We start from the raw sequence: 19629 nt of genomic DNA on the forward strand, positions 1-19629 counted from the left end.
ACGGCAGTTTTATACCTTTGGGCTTATTTTACAGTAAAATGAATGGATCTCCTCTTTGATTCACAAATACGATTTTAATTTTTTTCCATATTCCATAATTTGATTTTCTTGGTGGGAAAAAATACTTGGAAAATATTATAAGTACATTGCAATGAAATACCTGTCTATATTAAAGTAATTTTTACCAAATCAGTTATGCTACGGAATTTTCTGATATTGTTATTCATCTTAACAAGTTTCCTTTGTGTGATTGCACAGTTCTTCTTGAGAGAATACCCTGGGTTCCTCCTGAATGTATTGAGAATCCCAAACAACTAAGCCTAGCTACAGACAAATGGAGTTTTGGTACCACTTTGTGGGAAATCTGCAGTGGAGGAGACAAACCCCTGAGTGCACTAGATTCTTCAAGAGTAAGTATTACTGGGTCTGCAGTCATAGCAGTTCTTTGAACACTTCTTCAGAACATCTGCTGTTGTAACCACATCAGCATGTAAAGTGGTGTGGCCTATGACCACTGTAGGAAAAAGACATACTTGCTTGTGAGTAATAACCAGAAGAGATGATTTGACGTTTGTTTTTATGTTGTTTATTTTGATTTTTAGGGGAACAAAGTGTAGAATTGTCAGTATTCTCTAGTTCACATTTCTGTTGCTTTGTTGCCGCAGTGTATCACTTGAAACAAAAAAAAAAGTATTCCTAATAGTGTGCATGGATTTTAATTATCATTCCCATAATTGAACATCTTAAATACAGCAGTACTTTGTGTGTTGCAACAATTCTACTATTTTAGCTAAACCAGTACTGTTAACTTTTATCTCAGATAGGGGCGGGAGATGGAGGAGAAACACATTCTATGAAAATATTAATTTATATGTATTTGCTTCTTTATTTGGAAGCAGAAAGAATACTTCACTATGCCACAAAAGTACTGGTAGTATTATTTTTGTAAAGGTACTATAACCTTCCCATAAAGCCTGATTTGATTTTTCAGGTATTTTAATCAGCTCTTACAATAATTTACAAGGTTTACCTAGACTTAACTGATAAATATCTAAGTATTTCAGAAGTTGCCCTACATTCTTTCATAATACTCACAAAGCTTTTCACAACTGTCAGTTCAGCCAGTTCACAGGTCAATAGAATTTTCTGCTGGACCTATCCAGCTGAGAATTTATGAAATTCCCAATAAAGGAGACACTATTTTTCTCATATTTCTCTCTCTCTTATCTTCTACCAGTAATTGGCTGGAAATTTCTGAACTGATCACTCTAAATTATACCAGCCTTGCCTTAGATGAAATTTGGTGATACGGACATTTGGTGAGATAGCAAGTCTAGGTTTAGAGCTGTAATTTTTGGCTACTCTGGGGAGAATGTTAAGGCTTCTGCAACTCTTCCTAGTTGTAAAATGTAAAATTACTTACCTGTTTGATTCCAGAAACTGCAGTTTTATGAAGATAGGCACCAGCTTCCTGCCCCCAACTGGACAGAACTTGCAAACCTCATAAACAACTGCATGGATTATGAGCCAGATTTCAGGCCTTCTTTTAGAGCAATTATACGTGATTTGAACAGTTTGTTCACTCCAGGTGAGTTTGTGATACAACAGGATCAAAAAGACTCCTGATTCCTATTGGTTCACTTTCTTTTTAGTATGTTTTTTGCAATACATCATTGTACTGCAAATTACTACAAAGAAATAAAGGCTGTCAATATTCTACTGAGCTTGAAGTATGCCAAACAAAATTAGAACATGCTATGACTATAATAACCTTCTTCCTTTTCTTGTTCACTACTCTGTGCCTTCTGTTCCCTTTCTTCCCTTCTTCCTTCTACCTCTCAGATTATGAGCTATTGACAGAAAGTGATATGTTGCCAAATATGAGAATTGGAGCACTTGGATTTTCTGGTGCGTTTGAAGATCGGGACCCAACACAATTTGAAGAAAGACATCTTAAGTTCTTACAGCAACTTGGCAAGGTAAGATGTTTCAAAATTCTGTAATAGTTTAGGAAATAACTATGGTTTTCAGTTATCCTTTGATGACCCCATATACATTATTTACAGTGAAATTTCTGGTTTAGACGTTACTAATTTCAGTCATCTGAGCAACACGTGCAGTTCCTTCTAGTTCTTTTTTTCACTTTCACTGTATTCTTAGAAGAAAATTAGCTAACCTCCACAATGCATCCAGTCACTCAAATAGGCTAAGTATTTTTAAGTAATGAAGAGCTGCCTGACATATTTTGGATGGCTGGATGGCTGGATGGCTGGATGGCTGGATGGCTGGATGGCTGGATGGCTGGATGGCTGGATGGCTGGATGGCTGGATGGCTGGATGGCTGGATGGATGGATGGATGGATGGATGGATGGATGGATGGATGGATGGATGCACACATACACTTGATATTCAGTTAACAACACTCTGGAGCACTCTTATGCAGAACTAGCAGTATTGGTGTTTTTGTGCATGCATGTTCTGAGAAATCTGAATATACAGCCTCTAAATTCAAAAGGAAGATATATGTCTTCAAGATACATGTAGGCCTTGAGCTTTTTGGTTTTAGAAATCAGCATTTGGTTACTAGTTTTGCAAGTCATTGCAGCCTGGCTGTGTGAAAGCAGACCTAGACAGATGACCAAGTACATTTGGCAGATCTTCACCAAGTACTATTTTTCTAGCATGGTTCTTTGCCGTTTTATTTGGTTTTACCAGTATTCTTTTTTATTTGGTTTTACCAGTATTCTTTTGGCTTCAAGTAATGAAGCAGCCTGAAAGTGAAGTAGCAGAAGTACTTCTGTTTGCAGATGTTTGTTGACTGTGACAGCATGGCATAGGGAGAACAGCAGAGTGGTAGATGATGGCTGCATAAAGGAAGACAAAAGACAATATAAATGAAGAAAGAGACAAAACCAGAACATTGAAAGAAATTGGAGAGGAGCCAAAAAGAAACAGAGCAGAATTAAAAACCAAGACAAAGGGATTTATGCAAGTGCAGGAAAAGTATCATGCCAGGCGAAGTGGAAATTTGTGAAAGGAGAGAAAACAGATGGACATCACCCTCTTTCCTTGTCCTTGTTTTCTGTTCTGTTTGCTTCCTTTCATGGAATTTATGTTTCTTTTGCAACTGTTACCCTCAGTCCTGCAATTTTTCTCTCAGGGAAGTTTTGTGGCCTTTCACTTAAATAATTAATCGCATAACCTTAATGTTTAGTACTGTGAGCACTGAACAAAAAGTACACTCTATATATGAACAAACTTGTACACTAGGAAACACAAAGAGCAAATGATGTGAACTTGTTTTTAATTCCCAAGTGTTTCTATTTTTGACCTAGGGAAATTTTGGCAGTGTTGAGATGTGCCGGTATGACCCGCTGCAGGATAATACTGGAGAGGTGGTTGCTGTGAAAAAGCTGCAACATAGCACAGAAGAGCACCTTAGGGATTTTGAAAGAGAAATTGAAATACTTAAATCGCTACAGCATGATAACATTGTTAAATACAAAGGAGTATGCTACAGTGCAGGTATGTGCTACATTGAATACACCTAAATATGCATATTGAGAAATTCAGAGAGGTAAGTGTTTATGACAGTCACTCACTTGCCGTAAATTTATCAGGACTGAGAGAGTACAAAACAAAGGAAGTTTTTTGGAAGATGGTAACGTTGGTAAAACGTTGATGTCACTTACCATTCTGAATTTCATCTTGACAACACAGACATACAGACTTCTACTTTGCCTTTGCAGTAGTAACTGAAGTATTGATGAGATGATGTTGATGAGTGATATATTAATTTTTCAAGCATATCCACGTTGTTGTTGAGTGGAAATGCAGTTTTTTAGTATATGAAAACTGAGGAAATGCAGTTAATTAGTATATGAAAAATTGCATAGTGATGTATAGATCATAAATTAATATTTTAAGTCCATTTTCTATTATGCCTGCTGGTAGAGGAATTAAAATACTTATGTTAAAAAACTCCTCTTTAGAAAATTACAGAAAAAATTACATTTGTATTTTTTGTTATTGCTGTAAAAGGACGTAGGAATCTAAGATTAATTATGGAATACCTACCATATGGAAGTTTACGAGATTATCTGCAGAAACACAAGGAGAGGCTGGACCACAAGAAGCTTTTGCTGTATGCATCTCAGATATGCAAGGTAGGACATTCTAAATTATATACATATTTCAACGAAGTTTTTTCTCCTTTTTTCATCCCATTTGTCTCAAATGAACAAAAACTGGTTATTTCGGTGCATCTTCTATAATGCTGTTGGGCTGTTAGCACCACATAACTCTAAGAAAAAGTAACCATATATTAATGTAGTTGAGACCTAAAACTTTTAGGTATATTAATGCAGGATGCTGACACTGGTCTATCTGCTGACTGAGGCAGAATACACTCTCTTTTTCTCCCTCAGGTGACCAGACATAAAGTATTGTAGGAGTTAATACACTCACTCTGGCAATCTGTTAATGACATTCTGTAATGGAATTTTCAGAAATCTGACATTTGTAACCATGATATTTTATGAAAAATCCTTTCCTAGGATTTTTCCCCTCCTGAGAGCTGAGTGCCTCAGGAAAGAAATGTAAACAATAACTATCTGCTGCTGTGGAATGCAACAGGTGCATCTTCCATTGATTCATGTAGATTGTTTTCAATTAGAGACCAATCACAGCCACCTGTGCCAAGGCTGTGAGCAGTCACAGGATTTTGTTATGCATTGCATTCTATTCTATTCTGTTCTGTTCTGTTCTGTTCTAGTCTTTGTAGCCTTCTGATCCTTCCTCTCTCTCTGTCCTTTTAGTACAGTTTTAATGTAGTATTTTAACATAATATATAACATAATAAATCAGCCTTTTGATCAAAATAGAGTCAAGCTTCGTGTCCTCACATTTGGGGCATTCACCGCAAAAGACATTCAGCTATAAAAATAATATAACAACATGTGTATGTTTAAACTATTTACTTTAAACTGTAAGAACAAAGATACATGACTTCTGTATGCAGAACCAGAGGCCTTAGAAGTACCCAAACTTCTAATAAATTATTTGGTAGCAAACATAATTCATAAAATTCTGAAAAGTGGTACAAACTGCTATCTGATCTTTCTTGTTATATTTCATTTTCCTTATAAAGAGGGCTTATGCTTTCCCTAGTTTTATTCTGTAATTACATTTTAGATATTACAAACCAGAGACACCTGAGATTTCATTGCATATTTAGAAATTTCAAAAAAGAAGAAAAAATGAGAGTAAGGGGGAGAGAGACAAAAATAAAAAATATAACCACACTCCCTCAAGGCATGTACCAGAAATATTTTAAAATTTCTTTTCCCAATACCTTCATCAAAGACATGGAAACAGTACGTTACATAAGATTACATGATCACTGAGCTAGAAAAGATATGAGATCATTGACTCCAACCTATGAATGAACACCATCTTGTCAACCAGGCCATGGCAATGAGTGCCACATCCAGTCTTTCCTTAAACCTTCATGGACGGTGACTCCCCCACATTCCTGAACAGCCCATTCCAATTCCCAATCACCCTTTCTGTGAACAATTTCTTCTCAATGTCCAACCTAAACCTCCCCTGGTGCAGCTGTGTCCCCTGATCCTATTGGTGGTTGCCTGGGAAAAGAGCTCAACCTTCATCTGGCTACAGCCTCCTTTTAGGGAGCTGAGCTTCTCCCTGAGCTTCCCCCCTTCCCCCTGAGCTTCCTTTTCCCCAGGCTAAACAACCTCAACTCCCTCAGCTGCTCCTCACAGGACTTGTGCTCCAGACCCTTCACCAGCCCCATTGTCCCTCTCTGGACATGCTCCAGCACCTCAATGTCCTTCCTAAACTGGACACAGGATTTGAGGTGTGGCCTCACCAGTGCTGAGTACAGGGAGACAATCCCTGCCCTGCTCCTGCTGGCCACACCATTGCTGGTCCAGGCCAGGATGCCATTGGCCTTCTTGGCCACCTGGGCCCTGCTGGCTCATGTTCAGCTGCTGTCAGTCAGGTTCCCAGGTTCTTTTCTGCCTGACCACTATCCAGCCACTCTGTCCCCAGCCTGTGGCACTGCCTGGGGTTGTTATGGTTAAACTGCAAGAGACCTGGCACTTGGTCTCTCTTGGTTAAACCTCATACCACTGGATTCAGCCATCGATCCAGCCTGTCCAGGTCCTTCTGCAGAGCCCCACTGTACTCCAGCAGATCAACACCCCCCCCTACCTGGTGTTGTCCATGAATGTACTGAGGGTATATTCGATCCCCTCATCCAGATCATCAGTGAAGGCTCTTAAACAGGACTGGGCCCTACACAAATCCCTGGGGGACACCACTGGTGCCTGGCCCCAGCTGGATGCAGCACTGCTCACCAGCACTCTCTGGGCCCGGCCATCCAGCCAGTTCCTAACCCAGCACAGAGTGCTCCTGTCCAAGCCGTGGGCTGCCAGCTTTTCCAGGAGTGTGCTGTGGGAGACAGTGCCAAAGGCCTTGCTGAAGTTCAGGCAAACAACATCCACAGCCTTTCCTGCATCCACCAGGCGGTCACTTGGTCATAAAAGGAGATCAGGTTGGCCAGGCAGGACCTGCCCCTCCTAATTCCATGCTGGCTGGGTCTGAGCCCTTGGCCATCCTGTAGGTTCTGTGTGATGGCACTCAAGATGATCTGTTCCATAACCTCGCCAAGCACCGAGCTGAGGTTGACTGCCCTGTAGTTTCCCAGATCCTTCTTCTGGCCCTATTTGTGGGTGGGTGTCACACTGGACAGCTTTCAGTTGTCTGGGAAATCTCCAGTGAGCCAGGACTGATGCCAGATGATGGAGAGGGTCTTGGTGAGCTCTTCTGTCAGCTCTCTCATCACACTAAGATGGATGAGGGTGTTTATTAGGGTATGTTGTCCACACATATTCTTATGTCTGGTAATTGTGCCCTGCTACCTTAAGATCCTAAGACTTAGCTTCTGAAATATCTACAGAAAAGTTCTGATAATCAGGGGGGAATCTCTGCTAGGGCCAAGACCTTCTCCTGACATTCAAACTTTCTCATGGTAAAAAGAGCTTTCTGATTCCCTGCTTGAAACTGGACTAACATTTTAGCTGCTCAACCTCTTACATGAGGAATGCTGCACACTTAATAGCTTATCCCACCTATTCATGTGCTTCACTAAAGGACAGCAATATGGGTAGTCTCCAGGAGGAGCTCATTCATAGGCAAACAGTGCGGAATGTGGGAAAACAAAAAAAGCAAGTCTATGGCAAGTGTCTTTGCAGAGAGAAAGGATTGAACAGGTGACCACCCACTTCAGAGGGTTGAAGAGCTTTCTGATCTATGTCTCCAAAACAAGAACAGGAGTAAGAAATCAACAGTCAGTAACAGGCCTAAGAAATTATCTCATACTTACTTCTGCAACAAAATTACATTATTATGATGGTAAGTCACTATAAACAACCTTTGTTCAAGCAGAGACTGGAAGAGTCTTAAAACACAGCACCATCTATGGGGGTGGTAACTGAATCTTTCACAGAAGTAAGATGCAACATGGATTTTTGAGCACACAAAGGCTGAAGACACTTAGCTGTTTTATTCTGTGTCCATGTAGCCTGTGACCTCAAGGTGCTGGCCTTGTGCACTCTCATAAGAAGCTGCGAAGCATGTAGAAGTCCTCAGGCTTTCATTCAAAGCCTGGTGAAATATCATTGGCAACACGTCTCAGGACCCTGGTCTGAGGCATCCATTAGGAGGACTGGAAGGTGGATTTTGACCTTTAATGGCTGTGCAAATATGGTAGAAATCTTTGGAAAAGGAACCGTATTCAGAAACTACGAAGAAAAAAGGACCTTAATGTGTGTACACATACACGAAAGAACTTTGAAAATATTATAGGTCTTCAGGATGGTGAGAAATCAAAATAGTAGATGAGATGATTCCTTCCTAGGTACCAAGCACCAGCCAAGAGAAAGGGAGCTAAAATATGCATCCTGCAAATACTAAAGCAGGAAAACATCCTGCTTTGATAGTGACAAACCATGGGGACAAACAGTATGAAAATGTAGGAAATCTACATAGAGCTTGCTCTTAAGGAAATGTCTTCACTTCTAAGAAAAGTGAAATCTAAGAATTACAGTGTATGTGCCTTGCTTTGAAGTTGTTGCTGTACAATCTGCAAAGTAGAGGTTATATTGATTGCTTTAAGATTTCTGTAATCTGTGGCATTCTGTTACTCCAAAACAACTTAACTATAAACATAGCAAATACCTGATATTGTGAAAATGAAACCTGAATGCTTTTTCTTAGTTTAGCTGATCGTGTTACACTTTTCAGCTGGTTTTGCTTTTCTTGCAATGTTTGGCCTTTCAGCATCTCACATCTCATCTTTCTGCTGTGCATTTCTGTCAGTCTGTAATCTCTACCTCTGCCTTGCTGTTCTCCTCTGAAGGGTGTGAGAGAAATGAAGGCTCACCCATTACCTGAGGGTTAAGATGAATGTGTTTCGGTTCCTTGCTACTATACTGGAAAGGATTTTCCTTCTCTTAATGTTTGAAGTGTTTCAGGTGTCCTTGCTGGTGAACCCACTTTTAAAGACAGAAACATTTTAAATCACATTTAAACTCTCTTGTTAGACTAGTGCCACAGGATTGTGATATCCACTTAGAAATTGATTCAGTTAAAGATCTGTCTTAGGTGTTTTCCAGGCTAACAGAAAAGTTACTATCATCAAACTTTAGGGCTGTTTTAGGATTAGTACATTGTAGTAAGAAAAAGCTGTAGCATTTTCATAGGCTAGTTGTACCAGAAACACACAACCCTCACTTTGAAGTTAGGGTTGGTATTTATGGCAGTGAATAAGTTGGCAATTAGGAATAGGGCATTTTTGAACAGTTTTGGAACGAGCTGTGAGAGAACAGCAATGCCACCCAATGGTACTGGGAGGTACTAGAATCTGAAAGACTGTACTTTGTAGCCAAACTCCTGAGGTTTCTCACATTAAGAAAAAAAAATTAGAGGAAGAAGTAAGCCTTTTAGCATAACTAGTAAAGACGTTGCTTTTCAGAACTTTTGAGATCACCAATGCTATTTGTTTAATTTGACTTTTCTGTTGTGTTGAAAGGGTGATATGCTTTCTTATAAAATGATGAAACTGATAACTTGCTTGGTGATTCCTTTCATGTATGAGTTGGGTATCTCTTGACATTGTGCAGCATCACTTTCAGTCCTCCATTTATTGCTGTCTAAGCAAGACCTTCTTGTTTTAGTAATGCCACTACACACTGGCTTTTTCCAAATTTCATCGTTAGTGAAATTAGGTGCATTGGTAAGAAGGGATCAGCAGCAGCAAAAGACAATATGCCTTCAGACCAATGCTTTGTTAAAAGCAATCTGTGAGAATGTAACAATAAGCAGAACTGTGCTGGTGAATAATTGTCCATACAAAAGAGATACAAAGCACACTGTTGGGAACACAGTGAATAATAGTCAAATTCAAGGAATCATAATACAAAGTTTCATGGAAGCATTCAGGAATGTAGATGCAGAAAATGAAGAAAAAAGAGTAAATTAAATGGATATGTTGGACAGATCATGTGCTCTGGATTGTGTAGATTAGCCCAAACTTTTTCCTTTTGCATATCTCCAGCCAACTGAATTTGGGCACAGAAAGGGTGGTAGCATTTATCCAGCTACATAATCAAAAAATACTTGGCTCTGACAGGTACTCAGTCTGTGTCCCTACAGTTAAAGGGAAGTTCCTGAGCTTGGAAAAATTGTCTCCTCAGAGAAGAGAAACTTGGTTTTGGTTTTAACTTTGAGGTTAATCCTCTTAGGGAAAGTGCAGCTATGTTGTGGTAAAAATAACTCTTTTCCTGTTCTGTTTGTAACCCCTACACCTAGGGCATGGAGTATCTGGGAACAAAAAGATATGTTCACCGGGATTTAGCAACAAGAAATATCTTGGTGGAGAATGAGAACAGAGTTAAAATTGGAGATTTTGGATTGACAAAAGTTTTGCCACAAGACAAAGAATACTACAAAGTGAAAGAACCTGGCGAAAGTCCTATATTTTGGTAAGTCTTCTTTTGGTATGTGAAATTATGGCATGTTTTCAGTTTTTGCCATTTCAGCCAATTGATTTTGTGTGTTGTGGAATTCTTACTTGCAAGCTCCACATCAGTTTTCCAGAATTGTGAAAGTCATGTGCATGATATTTTGCTTCACAGAGTAGCATCTAGAACTTTTCAACATATTTTTAAAAAACCCAGGAAAACACCCAAAACAAAAATCCCAAAAAATACTTAAAGGAAATAACATCCAACAGAAAACAATTCAGAGATAAAGGAAGTCTAAAATGGCCCATTTTCCTGGATGCTTTCAAGTTTTTAGGTGTTCTAATTCCCTAAACACTGGTCAGTCATGTCTTCCAGCTGAGATCTGAGATACACCCCAAGAGAAAATGCCATTCTGTACATGCGATTTTGGTCTGTATTTTAGTTCTGATTCAGACACTGTTTCCTAAAGAATAAGTTATACAAAGTGGCATCTTAGTAGATGCTGTTGGAGATGTACAGTTTAGTTCCAAAAGTGCCTGCAACACAGTTCACTGAAAGTGATGGAAGGCTATAGTTGTCTTTCTTTGCAGGTCTTATCACATCACATCTTGTTTACTTGCACTACAAATAAGAACTATATCTACAACCTTGTTGTAAAAAAAAAAAATCAAACTTGGTTATAGTTATCACCAACTGTGTTTAAGGTGTATTTGGTTTTCAAAACCAATTAACTATTATTAAAAGGCTAGTTAGTAATTGAAGGTACCAAAAGGAAATGAGAACATGCTAATATCAATGAATAAAGAACACTTACTCATGAAAAAGAAATCTGTCTTACTAAAACAAATGTTTTCAAAATCAAAATGGCACATATTGCAGAGAGCAATTGTCCTTGTACTGTGTGTTGCAGGTATGCTCCAGAATCTCTGACAGAAAGCAAATTTTCTGTGGCCTCAGACGTGTGGAGCTTTGGTGTGGTCTTGTATGAACTCTTCACCTATATTGACAAAAGCAAAAGCCCACCAGCTGTAAGTATATTATTAATTAATCTCTTTTCCAACCTCATGTTCTTTTATGGACTTGCTCCAACAGGTCCTCCTGTGCTGTGACCCCAGAGCTGATGCAGCCCTGCAGGTGGGGTCTCAGCAGAGGGCCAGAATCCCCTCCCTGGCCCTTCTGGCATCACTTCTTTGGATGCAGCCCAGGACATGTTTGGCTTTTCTGGGCTGTGAGTGCACATGGCTGGGTCATGTGGAGTTTTGCATCAACCATCACCCCCAAGTCCTTCTCCACAGCGCTGCTTTCAATCACATCCCCTCCCAGCCCTCAGGTGCGTCCAGGATTGCCATGACCCATGTGCAGACCCTTTGGCTTCTCCTTGCTGAACATCATGAGGTTTGCATGGGCCCAGCCCTCAAGCCTGTCCAGGTCCCTCAGGATGGCATCCCTTCCCTGCAGGGTGTCGGCTGCAGCACGCAGGCTGCGGTCAGTGAGCTGCCGAGGGTGCACTCAGTCCCACTGTCCACATCACCTACAGAGATGTTCAGCAGTTCTGGCCCTGGTGCTGACCCCTCAGGGACACCCCCCATCACTGCTCTCCCATGGACAGTGAGCCATTGACCACAACTCTGAGCGCAGCCTTCCAGCCACTTCTTTATCCACGGAGTCACCCATCCCTCAAACACACGTCTCTCCCATTTAGAGACAAGGATGTGGGACAGTGTCAAACTTTGCATAAGTCCAGGTAGCTCCATCATAGAAGGTTGCTAGATTTCTCAGGCAAAATGTTGTGCTCTTACTAAAGCCATGTTGTCTGTTTCCAGTCACTTCTTTGTTTTCCATATGCCTTAGCATAATGTGCAGGAGAATTGGCTCCATGATCTTGCCTGGCAGAGATGAGACTGACTAGCTTGTAGTTCATTGTGTCTTTCAGTTTCCCCTTTTCAAAAATCAGGGTTATCTTCCCCTTTTTCCAGTCATCACAAACTTCAACTTAACACTTCATCTGCCAGCTCCCTCAGGACCTCAGGTCCCGCAGACTTCTGCACATTCAGGTTCCTTAGATAGTCATGAGCATGACCCTCTCTTACAGTGGTCTTAGGGTCTTCATTCTCTCAGTCCCTCCATCTGCCTTTCTCAACTTGGGCAGTGTGCCTGGAGCACTTGCCTTTGAGGACTCGGGCATAGAAGTAATTTAAAACCTCAGCCTTCTCTTTATCCAGGGTAGCCAAATCATCAGATGATGAACAACATTTTTAAAGATTTTTCATTTAGTGCTTTAAACTGTGTATGTATCATTATTCCATTTTATTCTATTCCATATTATTATTCCATTTTATACACCAAAATATCTGTAATTATTGATATGTTCTCTGGATGTGTAATTTATAATTTCATAATTGTTATGTACTATTCAATTTATTCTTATTATTGTTATAAATTTTTGCTTGGTAAAAATATAGCAGCATCTTTTTTTCCTCTAAAGATTATATATTACAGTTGGCCTTTTGTTTCAGGAATTCATGCGCATGATTGGCAATGATAAACAAGGTCAGATGATTGTATTTCACTTGATAGAGCTTTTGAAGAATAATGGACGACTGCCGAGACCAGATGGATGCCCTGATGAGGTGATGTACTGTGTTAAAATATTATTGTAGTGTAAAGAGTGCTCAGTTAGGGTGAGTACCTGTAAATGCAAAACTTGTATTTTGTTCTGCTTGGACCACTAAAGTATTTATTCAAGTGGAATGGCTGTGCTGTTATTCTATGAGTTCATGATGAGTATAATATTTTTTTTCTGATTCTTTAGCTTGTACTGCCTCAGGAGCCCAGACTGTAGTCTTGCTGAATATGTGAATTGGGACTGCTATAACTTACTGCTGTACTTGGGCACTTGCACTTCTGTTTCAAAAAAGATACATGTATTAAGGCAACAAGATTAGTATTATAGAACTTGTTCTGTGTAAGTCCCATGTGAAGATTCTCTATCAAAGCTGTGAACTTCTGGATTTTTTTGAAATATGTAATATTCAGTAAAAAAAATCTTAATATGCACCTAAGGTTTTTCACATTTAATTCCGGGATTTAAAGAGCTGCTTGTCTTGATTATTGCCTTTCTGTTACTGTTCCCTTCTCAAGCGTGGAAGGCTTATATTTAGAATGTATGTTATTCACCGTCAAGCATTTTCAACTTGCAGACTGTAGGCACAGTTAAGTATATGAATCAGATTTTCTATGATGAGCGTCTTCAGATTTGTATTCATGTTATTTGTAGATACTAAAGTACAGCTGTAAAGCTGTCCTCAGAGCACATAAATTCAGTATTCTTTTGGTTTTACTTATATACCAGATGCTTTAAAAAATACTTTCATACCACTCCTAAGTCTTGTAGTATTCTGTTCTTCAGACCAGAGTGCACAAAGCCTGGTTCGGTCAAATTGACCTGGTTGGGCTCTGTAGGTGAATCAGTAGTGAAAGAATGGAAGGAAAATAGTTATGGGTTGTTGTTTTTTACATATGTAACTGCCAGCTCAGGTTAATTGCTGCATCCCTTTAAAGTCAAGTACACTTGGCAATAAGTCAAAAAATAATACATTTAAAACTGGTGAAAGAGAAAACATCAGGGTCAAGTGATCTAATAGAGGAGAGAAAGAATTGTACAAGTGAGGCAGGAAGCCACAGGGGAAGAAAACATGTATAGGGAATGGAAAGAGAAGTCTTTGAAGAACCTTTCTTGCATTTTATGTACCAGTATAGCAACTGTTGAATTGCAAAGGTTTTTTTTACAAAAAGGGCTTTTTGTAGATAACCTGAATGTCATAGGTACAAGATAATAAATAATCTGTTTTACTGAAACTGTATTTTAACTAACCCAAAGGTTTCAGTGTCTGACATTTCTCCAGATATCAAAGCAAGATGGAAATGTCTTTGTGTCAGAAGCTGTATTCATCCCCTTTTGACTCTGGAAGACCAGTCATCACAGATAATAAATCTTCCAGTTACCTTAGCTTACAGCAGCTTATCTTGCAGCTTACAAGCTGCTTGGGACTTGGTTCTAAAGCAGCTTTGTCAATACAGGTGTTTCAAATCTGCTGAAAGATAAGGAACAGTTTCTAATTTTTTTCCTGGTAGCTGTACAGATTGTTCTTAAGCAACATGTGAAAAACTGTTGAAAGTATGAGAAATTGGTAATAAGAGTCTGCATTGAATTAACGAGAAGAGTACAGGTGAAGAGCTTGGGAAGTTGTATGAGACCAGGTATCAGGTACATCTCTGGGCAAAAAGAAAACTGTTGTAGTGGAAGTATCTTTCAAAGTTGGTTCAGTTTGCACAGTAACTTTTTTTTCTTATTTCTAATTATATATGAAAAATAATTAAGAATTTAATATACAAATGTGGAGAAGTATGTTAACTTTCCAGGGGAAGTCTTACTTAGAGCTACTGTCTTTGTAAATCTGATTTCTGGTCATACTGGTGTTTGTTATGTTAAAGTGTTTTTGAGCTTTTTTAAAAAAAAGACCAAGGAAAAAAATACAAAAACGTGGCAAAATAACGTAAGTCTTGTAAAAGTTTCAAAAAACAGCTGAGTGAATTTTCATGTTAACTTGTAAAAAATTGTCTTTTATAATAAGAGCTTTTGCAGAGCCACTCTAGGTTCTTGCAGTCACTGGGATCAAGCAGATAAACTGATGAGTATAGCAAGAGTTTAGGCATACTCTTCTGCAGTTGTTGTTTGGAAGCATAAAGTTAAGCTGGATGTTCTTTAGTCTAGTTTCAAGTAAATATGTATGGTATCTGTTTACCTACTACCATTTTTTTTTTCTTCTCCAGATTTATGCTATCATGAAAGAATGCTGGAACAATAATGTTGCCCAGCGCCCCACCTTTCGGGATCTTGCTCAGAGAGTGGATCATATAAGGGAAAACATGGGAGGATGAGAAAACTGTCCCTCCTTCAGAGGATGAGTTGGAATGTAGAACGAAATGTTCTTGGTCGGCTGTGTATATTTGACATATGTACATGTGCACACATCTTATCCTTGCTGGAAGTAAAGTCTGTGGCAAATACCATATCTCAATCTGCATACTGAGGAATCCTGCTAGGGCTTTTTTATCAGGATATATTTGTTACTATGAGAACATGTTGAAATTCTAAATAGGGAAAGAAATTATTTTTCTAAATTAAATAATGGGTGATCATTCAGCAACACCATTATTTGCCTTACTTGGCAGTACAAAAAAGAAGTGACTTAAAATGTGATGATACTAAGGGATAAAAAAACAGTGTATTTCCGTGTTAAAGTGGAGATGCCCAGAAAAGACTTCTAGAAATACTTTTACACTGAGCATATAGTGACTTGGCACCCTGTTTTGTGTGTTGCACAAAAACTTTGGTCTGTTAATACAGTTTGATGATTTTTTCATTGTTGATGCAGAACTGGCTTCTCTGTGTAACAAAACAGAAGTGGTTTGCTGTGCCTGTCTGAATCAGTTATCAGCCAGCAGTATATCCAAAGAGATGTAGCTGTGTGATGTACTGTAAGTATTTTGAGGGAAAGGGAGCAAATTGTGCTTTATTGGGAGAGACAGAAAACTTACTAATCCATGCAAAAAATTTAATTTAAAAATGAAAACACAAAGTTGTTATTGTTTTATTCCTACTCCTCCCTTGATGAGTATTAGATTACCTTTACAGAATTGAAGATACAGTGATAACACATAGAAGTTTGAATTCATTTTTACACAAGGCAGTGTCTTCAGTGTAAATAAGAAAAAGCTAAGTCTACTGCTTTTAAATGCTGCTCTTTTTTTCTTTCCATCCTTGTAGTTTTCATGCAGTCATAAGTGAATGAATTGAAACTTTCAAAGCAGGATTAAAAATCTAGAAAACGCCCTCACTTTCACAATTCCTCACTTTGCTGTTAAGATGATCATCTTAATATCTTCCTTCCAGCACAGAAAAAGACTACTTACAACTCAGTATTTGATATGGCCAGTCACAACCACATCAAGCCTGTTCTGTATTGAAGTGGCCCAAGCGTATTTATTTCTGTGGTAAAACCCAACATGGGACTATTTGGAAGGAGGAGTTACAAGTGCAATTGCTTCACACTCAGCGGAGGGAAAGGACAGGATTCCAGTTACTGAGAACTGGATGGAGATCAGAGCTACCTGAATGCTGTATAATTCAGCTTTTGAAATAAGTAACAAAAATTTTTGGACAAGAGAATGCTTCGGTTTTGCCTTGAGGCATAAAACTTGGGGATAATCTCATATCTCAAAGCAGTATAATTGCAGGTTTTGTTTATTTTTAGTTAAAATAATCTTGTTTGTTTGTTTGTTTTTACTTAAGCATTATTGTTTGCAAAGTATAGTGCTTGTTCTTTTTTGGACTTCTGCTGAGAGAAGTTCAGTTAAGGGGATATACAGCTTGGCAAACTGACCTGACATCCAGATTTATATTTAAAATGAAGTGCTCATTTTGAAAATTTGTGACAGTGAGTTAGTGAAACAGAGCCTCCTTAATATTTGTGGTTAACTACATCCATCTTATCAGAAATTGAAGAACCTCAGCTTTTGAAAAAACTAAAAAAAAACCAACCAAAAACCCCCCCCCCAAAAAACCAAAAAAAAAAACCCAACCAAACAAAAAAAAACCCTTTAAAAAATCCTTACTTAGTGTAACATAGTGCCAGTATAGCAGTATTTTGTACCACTATGATGTTTCTCTCCCACAGTCACTCCTACAAAATTACTATTTTATAGTACAAGAGAGTGCTAAGTACGGAGAGCAGTGTCAACCTTCTCTCTGCCCATTGCATTTAAAACTATTTCTGTTAGTGTTCTTGCTACCAAGCATTTGCATAGATGATTTTTCAAACCAATTTCACAGTCAGTTTTTAAGCTGCAAAGAACTTTGAAGTGCTATGTTCAACTTAAAATGTTATCTCAATTTCTATACATTGCTTTGAAGATTTGAAATTTTGTGCAAAAAAATGTCTTTGCATTTGTAGTCTCAGTTATGTGTATGTGTATTTTTGTAACAAAGGAGATAAAGCTTTAAAGTATCAAGACAGCATTTTAGCTGAATAACATATGCAGGAATTATGTAACATTTGCAGTGTATGACACTCGGTAGCTCACTGGTTTCAAATACATAGTAGACTAAACATAATTTATGTAAAAATCTCAGGGAAGTTTGTGTAATGCAATGAAGAAATCTTCCAGTCTGCTAATTTTTCAAGTGAATTAAAGGTCTTTTTCTTGTTCTACTACATTTTGACTAATTACATAGTCTATTTGATTGCATAAATGTAGTGGTGAATTCAAGGATGAATTTTAAGTGTCTTGTGGAATGTTTTTGTTTTGTTTTGGGTTTTGTTTTGTTTTTTTACTTTAATACTATATCATTTTGAGAGAAAGCCATATCTTTACACTGCAGTGTAATTTTGTGCTGTTGGCCAGAGACAGTCTTTTTTAACAACCAGAGGCTGGTCCTGTGCAGAGGGCTTGAGCATTTGGGATTAAAGTTCTTAGCTGGGAGAATAGGACCAAGTAGTGCTTAGGACTTGGGAGATGTATAGTCATCTGCAGTGTCAATATTTAGGTCCCAGAGCAGACCTGGTGGCTTTCTCAAAAAGCTGTTGAGGATGTAAATGTAGTGATTTTGCTGAATTTGCTACTGCCAATTGTGTAACCTTAAAAAAAAAAACCAACAAAACAACAACACCACCAAAAAACACTGTCTTTTGAAAGCTCTCAGATCTACAGTAGCATTGATAATGTCATATTTTTACATGGCATTTGTATTAATAGACTAAGTACTTTGTTGTAGAAAATGTCTTCAGTTGCCATTGCATTTGTAATACTTTAGTGTAATCATTATGCTACCCAAAATGCTGTTTGATTTTTGTTGATAGAAAAAGTGCTGGTTTATGTATACATGACTGCTACTACAGTGTAGAATTAAAGTATTAACTATGGCTTTGCACCTACATTGGAATTGAAATAATTTTTTAAGAAGTGCACAATGTATCTTATAGAATCTCTGCAATCAAGTATTGTGTTGTGTAGTATTGATTTGTTGTCTATCAGTATAAATATGTTAAGTTTCAAAGTTAGTTTTTAAATATATTCCACACAGTATTCCACAAACTCGCAACAGTCATGTAGTAAGCCAGAGGAGAAATTAATTTTCAGGAAAAGAAACACATGCTCTTGTCAGGTCCTAGTACTGGTTAAAATCTTCCATAGTTGAGATAATTGTTGTTAAATGTCCTGATGACTACAACTGTGAAAATATGTGTAACAATTATATTTCCCCCCCCACAATTAAATATTTAATTGTTGCATTTAGTTGAGATGTTGACCAGATGCCCTGAAATGTACGGGAAAAGAGGTTACTGTACTAAGTATGAAGAAATGTAACTCTTGTGTAAAGAAAGCAAGCTTTTCAGGAATGTAGGATCATAAACACCTAGAGGTTAGAGTTCTGAGAGCAAAAGTAAAGGTGTAGAAGAACAAGACTAAAGGAAGAAGGATGATGTTCAGCATGGGAGAAGCTTTCTGAAATGTGAAGTGCACAATGAATTATGAAAAACTGATGTCTACTGAAAATGCCATACCGTGACAAATATGTGCTAATATATTTCTAAACTGTGTGTTGTCTGCCTTAAGTCTGAAATATTCACAGACACCCAACCTGGCTGAAAAAAATCAGTAATTACTATACCAAAATAAACTACTAAATGTTGTGCCATGCCAGACAACAATTCTGAAAAGATGTTTGATTAAAAATTTTTGTTCTGAATTTTTCTTTTTGAATAAGAGGTTTACAGTACTTTATATTAAAGTAGAAAAAGTCCCTTGGTGGTAGGGAGCAGGGAGGAAAAGATACCTGCCACTTGTGATTGAAATGTAAACATTTGAACACATGGTTTAGTGAGGAGAACATGAAAGGGATATTTTTAGAAAACTGTGTATCCATACCTGAAACTTAACTGTGTGTTTCTTTTTGCATTTGGATAGTGAAAATAAAAAAAAAAAACCTGAATACAATGGATGATGCATGCCTGCCAACATTTTCTTTTGCACACTAACATTTGTTACTGGCATTTAAATCACTGCTGAAGGCAGCTGTTCCCTTTGATGAGGTAGAACACAACACATACAACTTTCCAACCTTCCTAGAATAGCCATGTTAAGCATTTATCCTTTGGAAGAAACTTAGATGTACTGAAGTAAAGATGTTAGACAGGTTAAAAGGTTAAACAATAAGACTGAGGGCTTTTAATCTCTTTTTTAATGAAGATTTAAACTAAGCAGATTCATTTGGGATGAAGAATTACTTCCTTTGGTTCTCAGTATTTAAAGAGATGCAAGTCTGTAAGACAAATGACTTACACCATCTTACATTTCTTAAATTTGTTAGAAATTCTAATGTCTTGATTTTCATTACTTTGTCATCTTTCCATTTGACTTTGTTTAACTTTACAGGAAAATTACCACCACTTTTAATGAAAATTACCACCATTTACCTTGAACAGAGTTGAATACTTTTATCAAATACACAACTGG

The 19629-nt window shown here is 38.0% G+C and overlaps 1 protein-coding gene across 7 annotated transcripts in view; it reads left to right on the forward strand.

Moving 5' to 3' along the window:
- Positions 1–19110, forward strand: part of JAK2 (Janus kinase 2) — an 84581-nt gene extending 65471 nt beyond the window's left edge. For all 7 annotated transcript variants that reach the window (XM_064403092.1, XM_064403089.1, XM_064403095.1 and 4 more), the window contains 9 exons: positions 259–410; positions 1438–1588; positions 1843–1979; positions 3337–3526; positions 4043–4167; positions 9896–10068; positions 10961–11078; positions 12567–12680; positions 14884–19110. In XM_064403092.1, the coding sequence (XP_064259162.1) occupies positions 259–410; positions 1438–1588; positions 1843–1979; positions 3337–3526; positions 4043–4167; positions 9896–10068; positions 10961–11078; positions 12567–12680; positions 14884–14991 (1268 nt within the window). In that variant the 3' untranslated portion in view covers positions 14992–19110. The remainder of the gene's footprint in view (positions 1–258; positions 411–1437; positions 1589–1842; positions 1980–3336; positions 3527–4042; positions 4168–9895; positions 10069–10960; positions 11079–12566; positions 12681–14883) is intronic.
- The last annotated feature ends 519 nt before the right edge of the window (positions 19111–19629 follow it).

Source organism: Passer domesticus, chromosome Z (genome assembly GCF_036417665.1).
Source record: "Passer domesticus isolate bPasDom1 chromosome Z, bPasDom1.hap1, whole genome shotgun sequence".
Lineage (NCBI taxonomy): Eukaryota > Metazoa > Chordata > Aves > Passeriformes > Passeridae > Passer > Passer domesticus.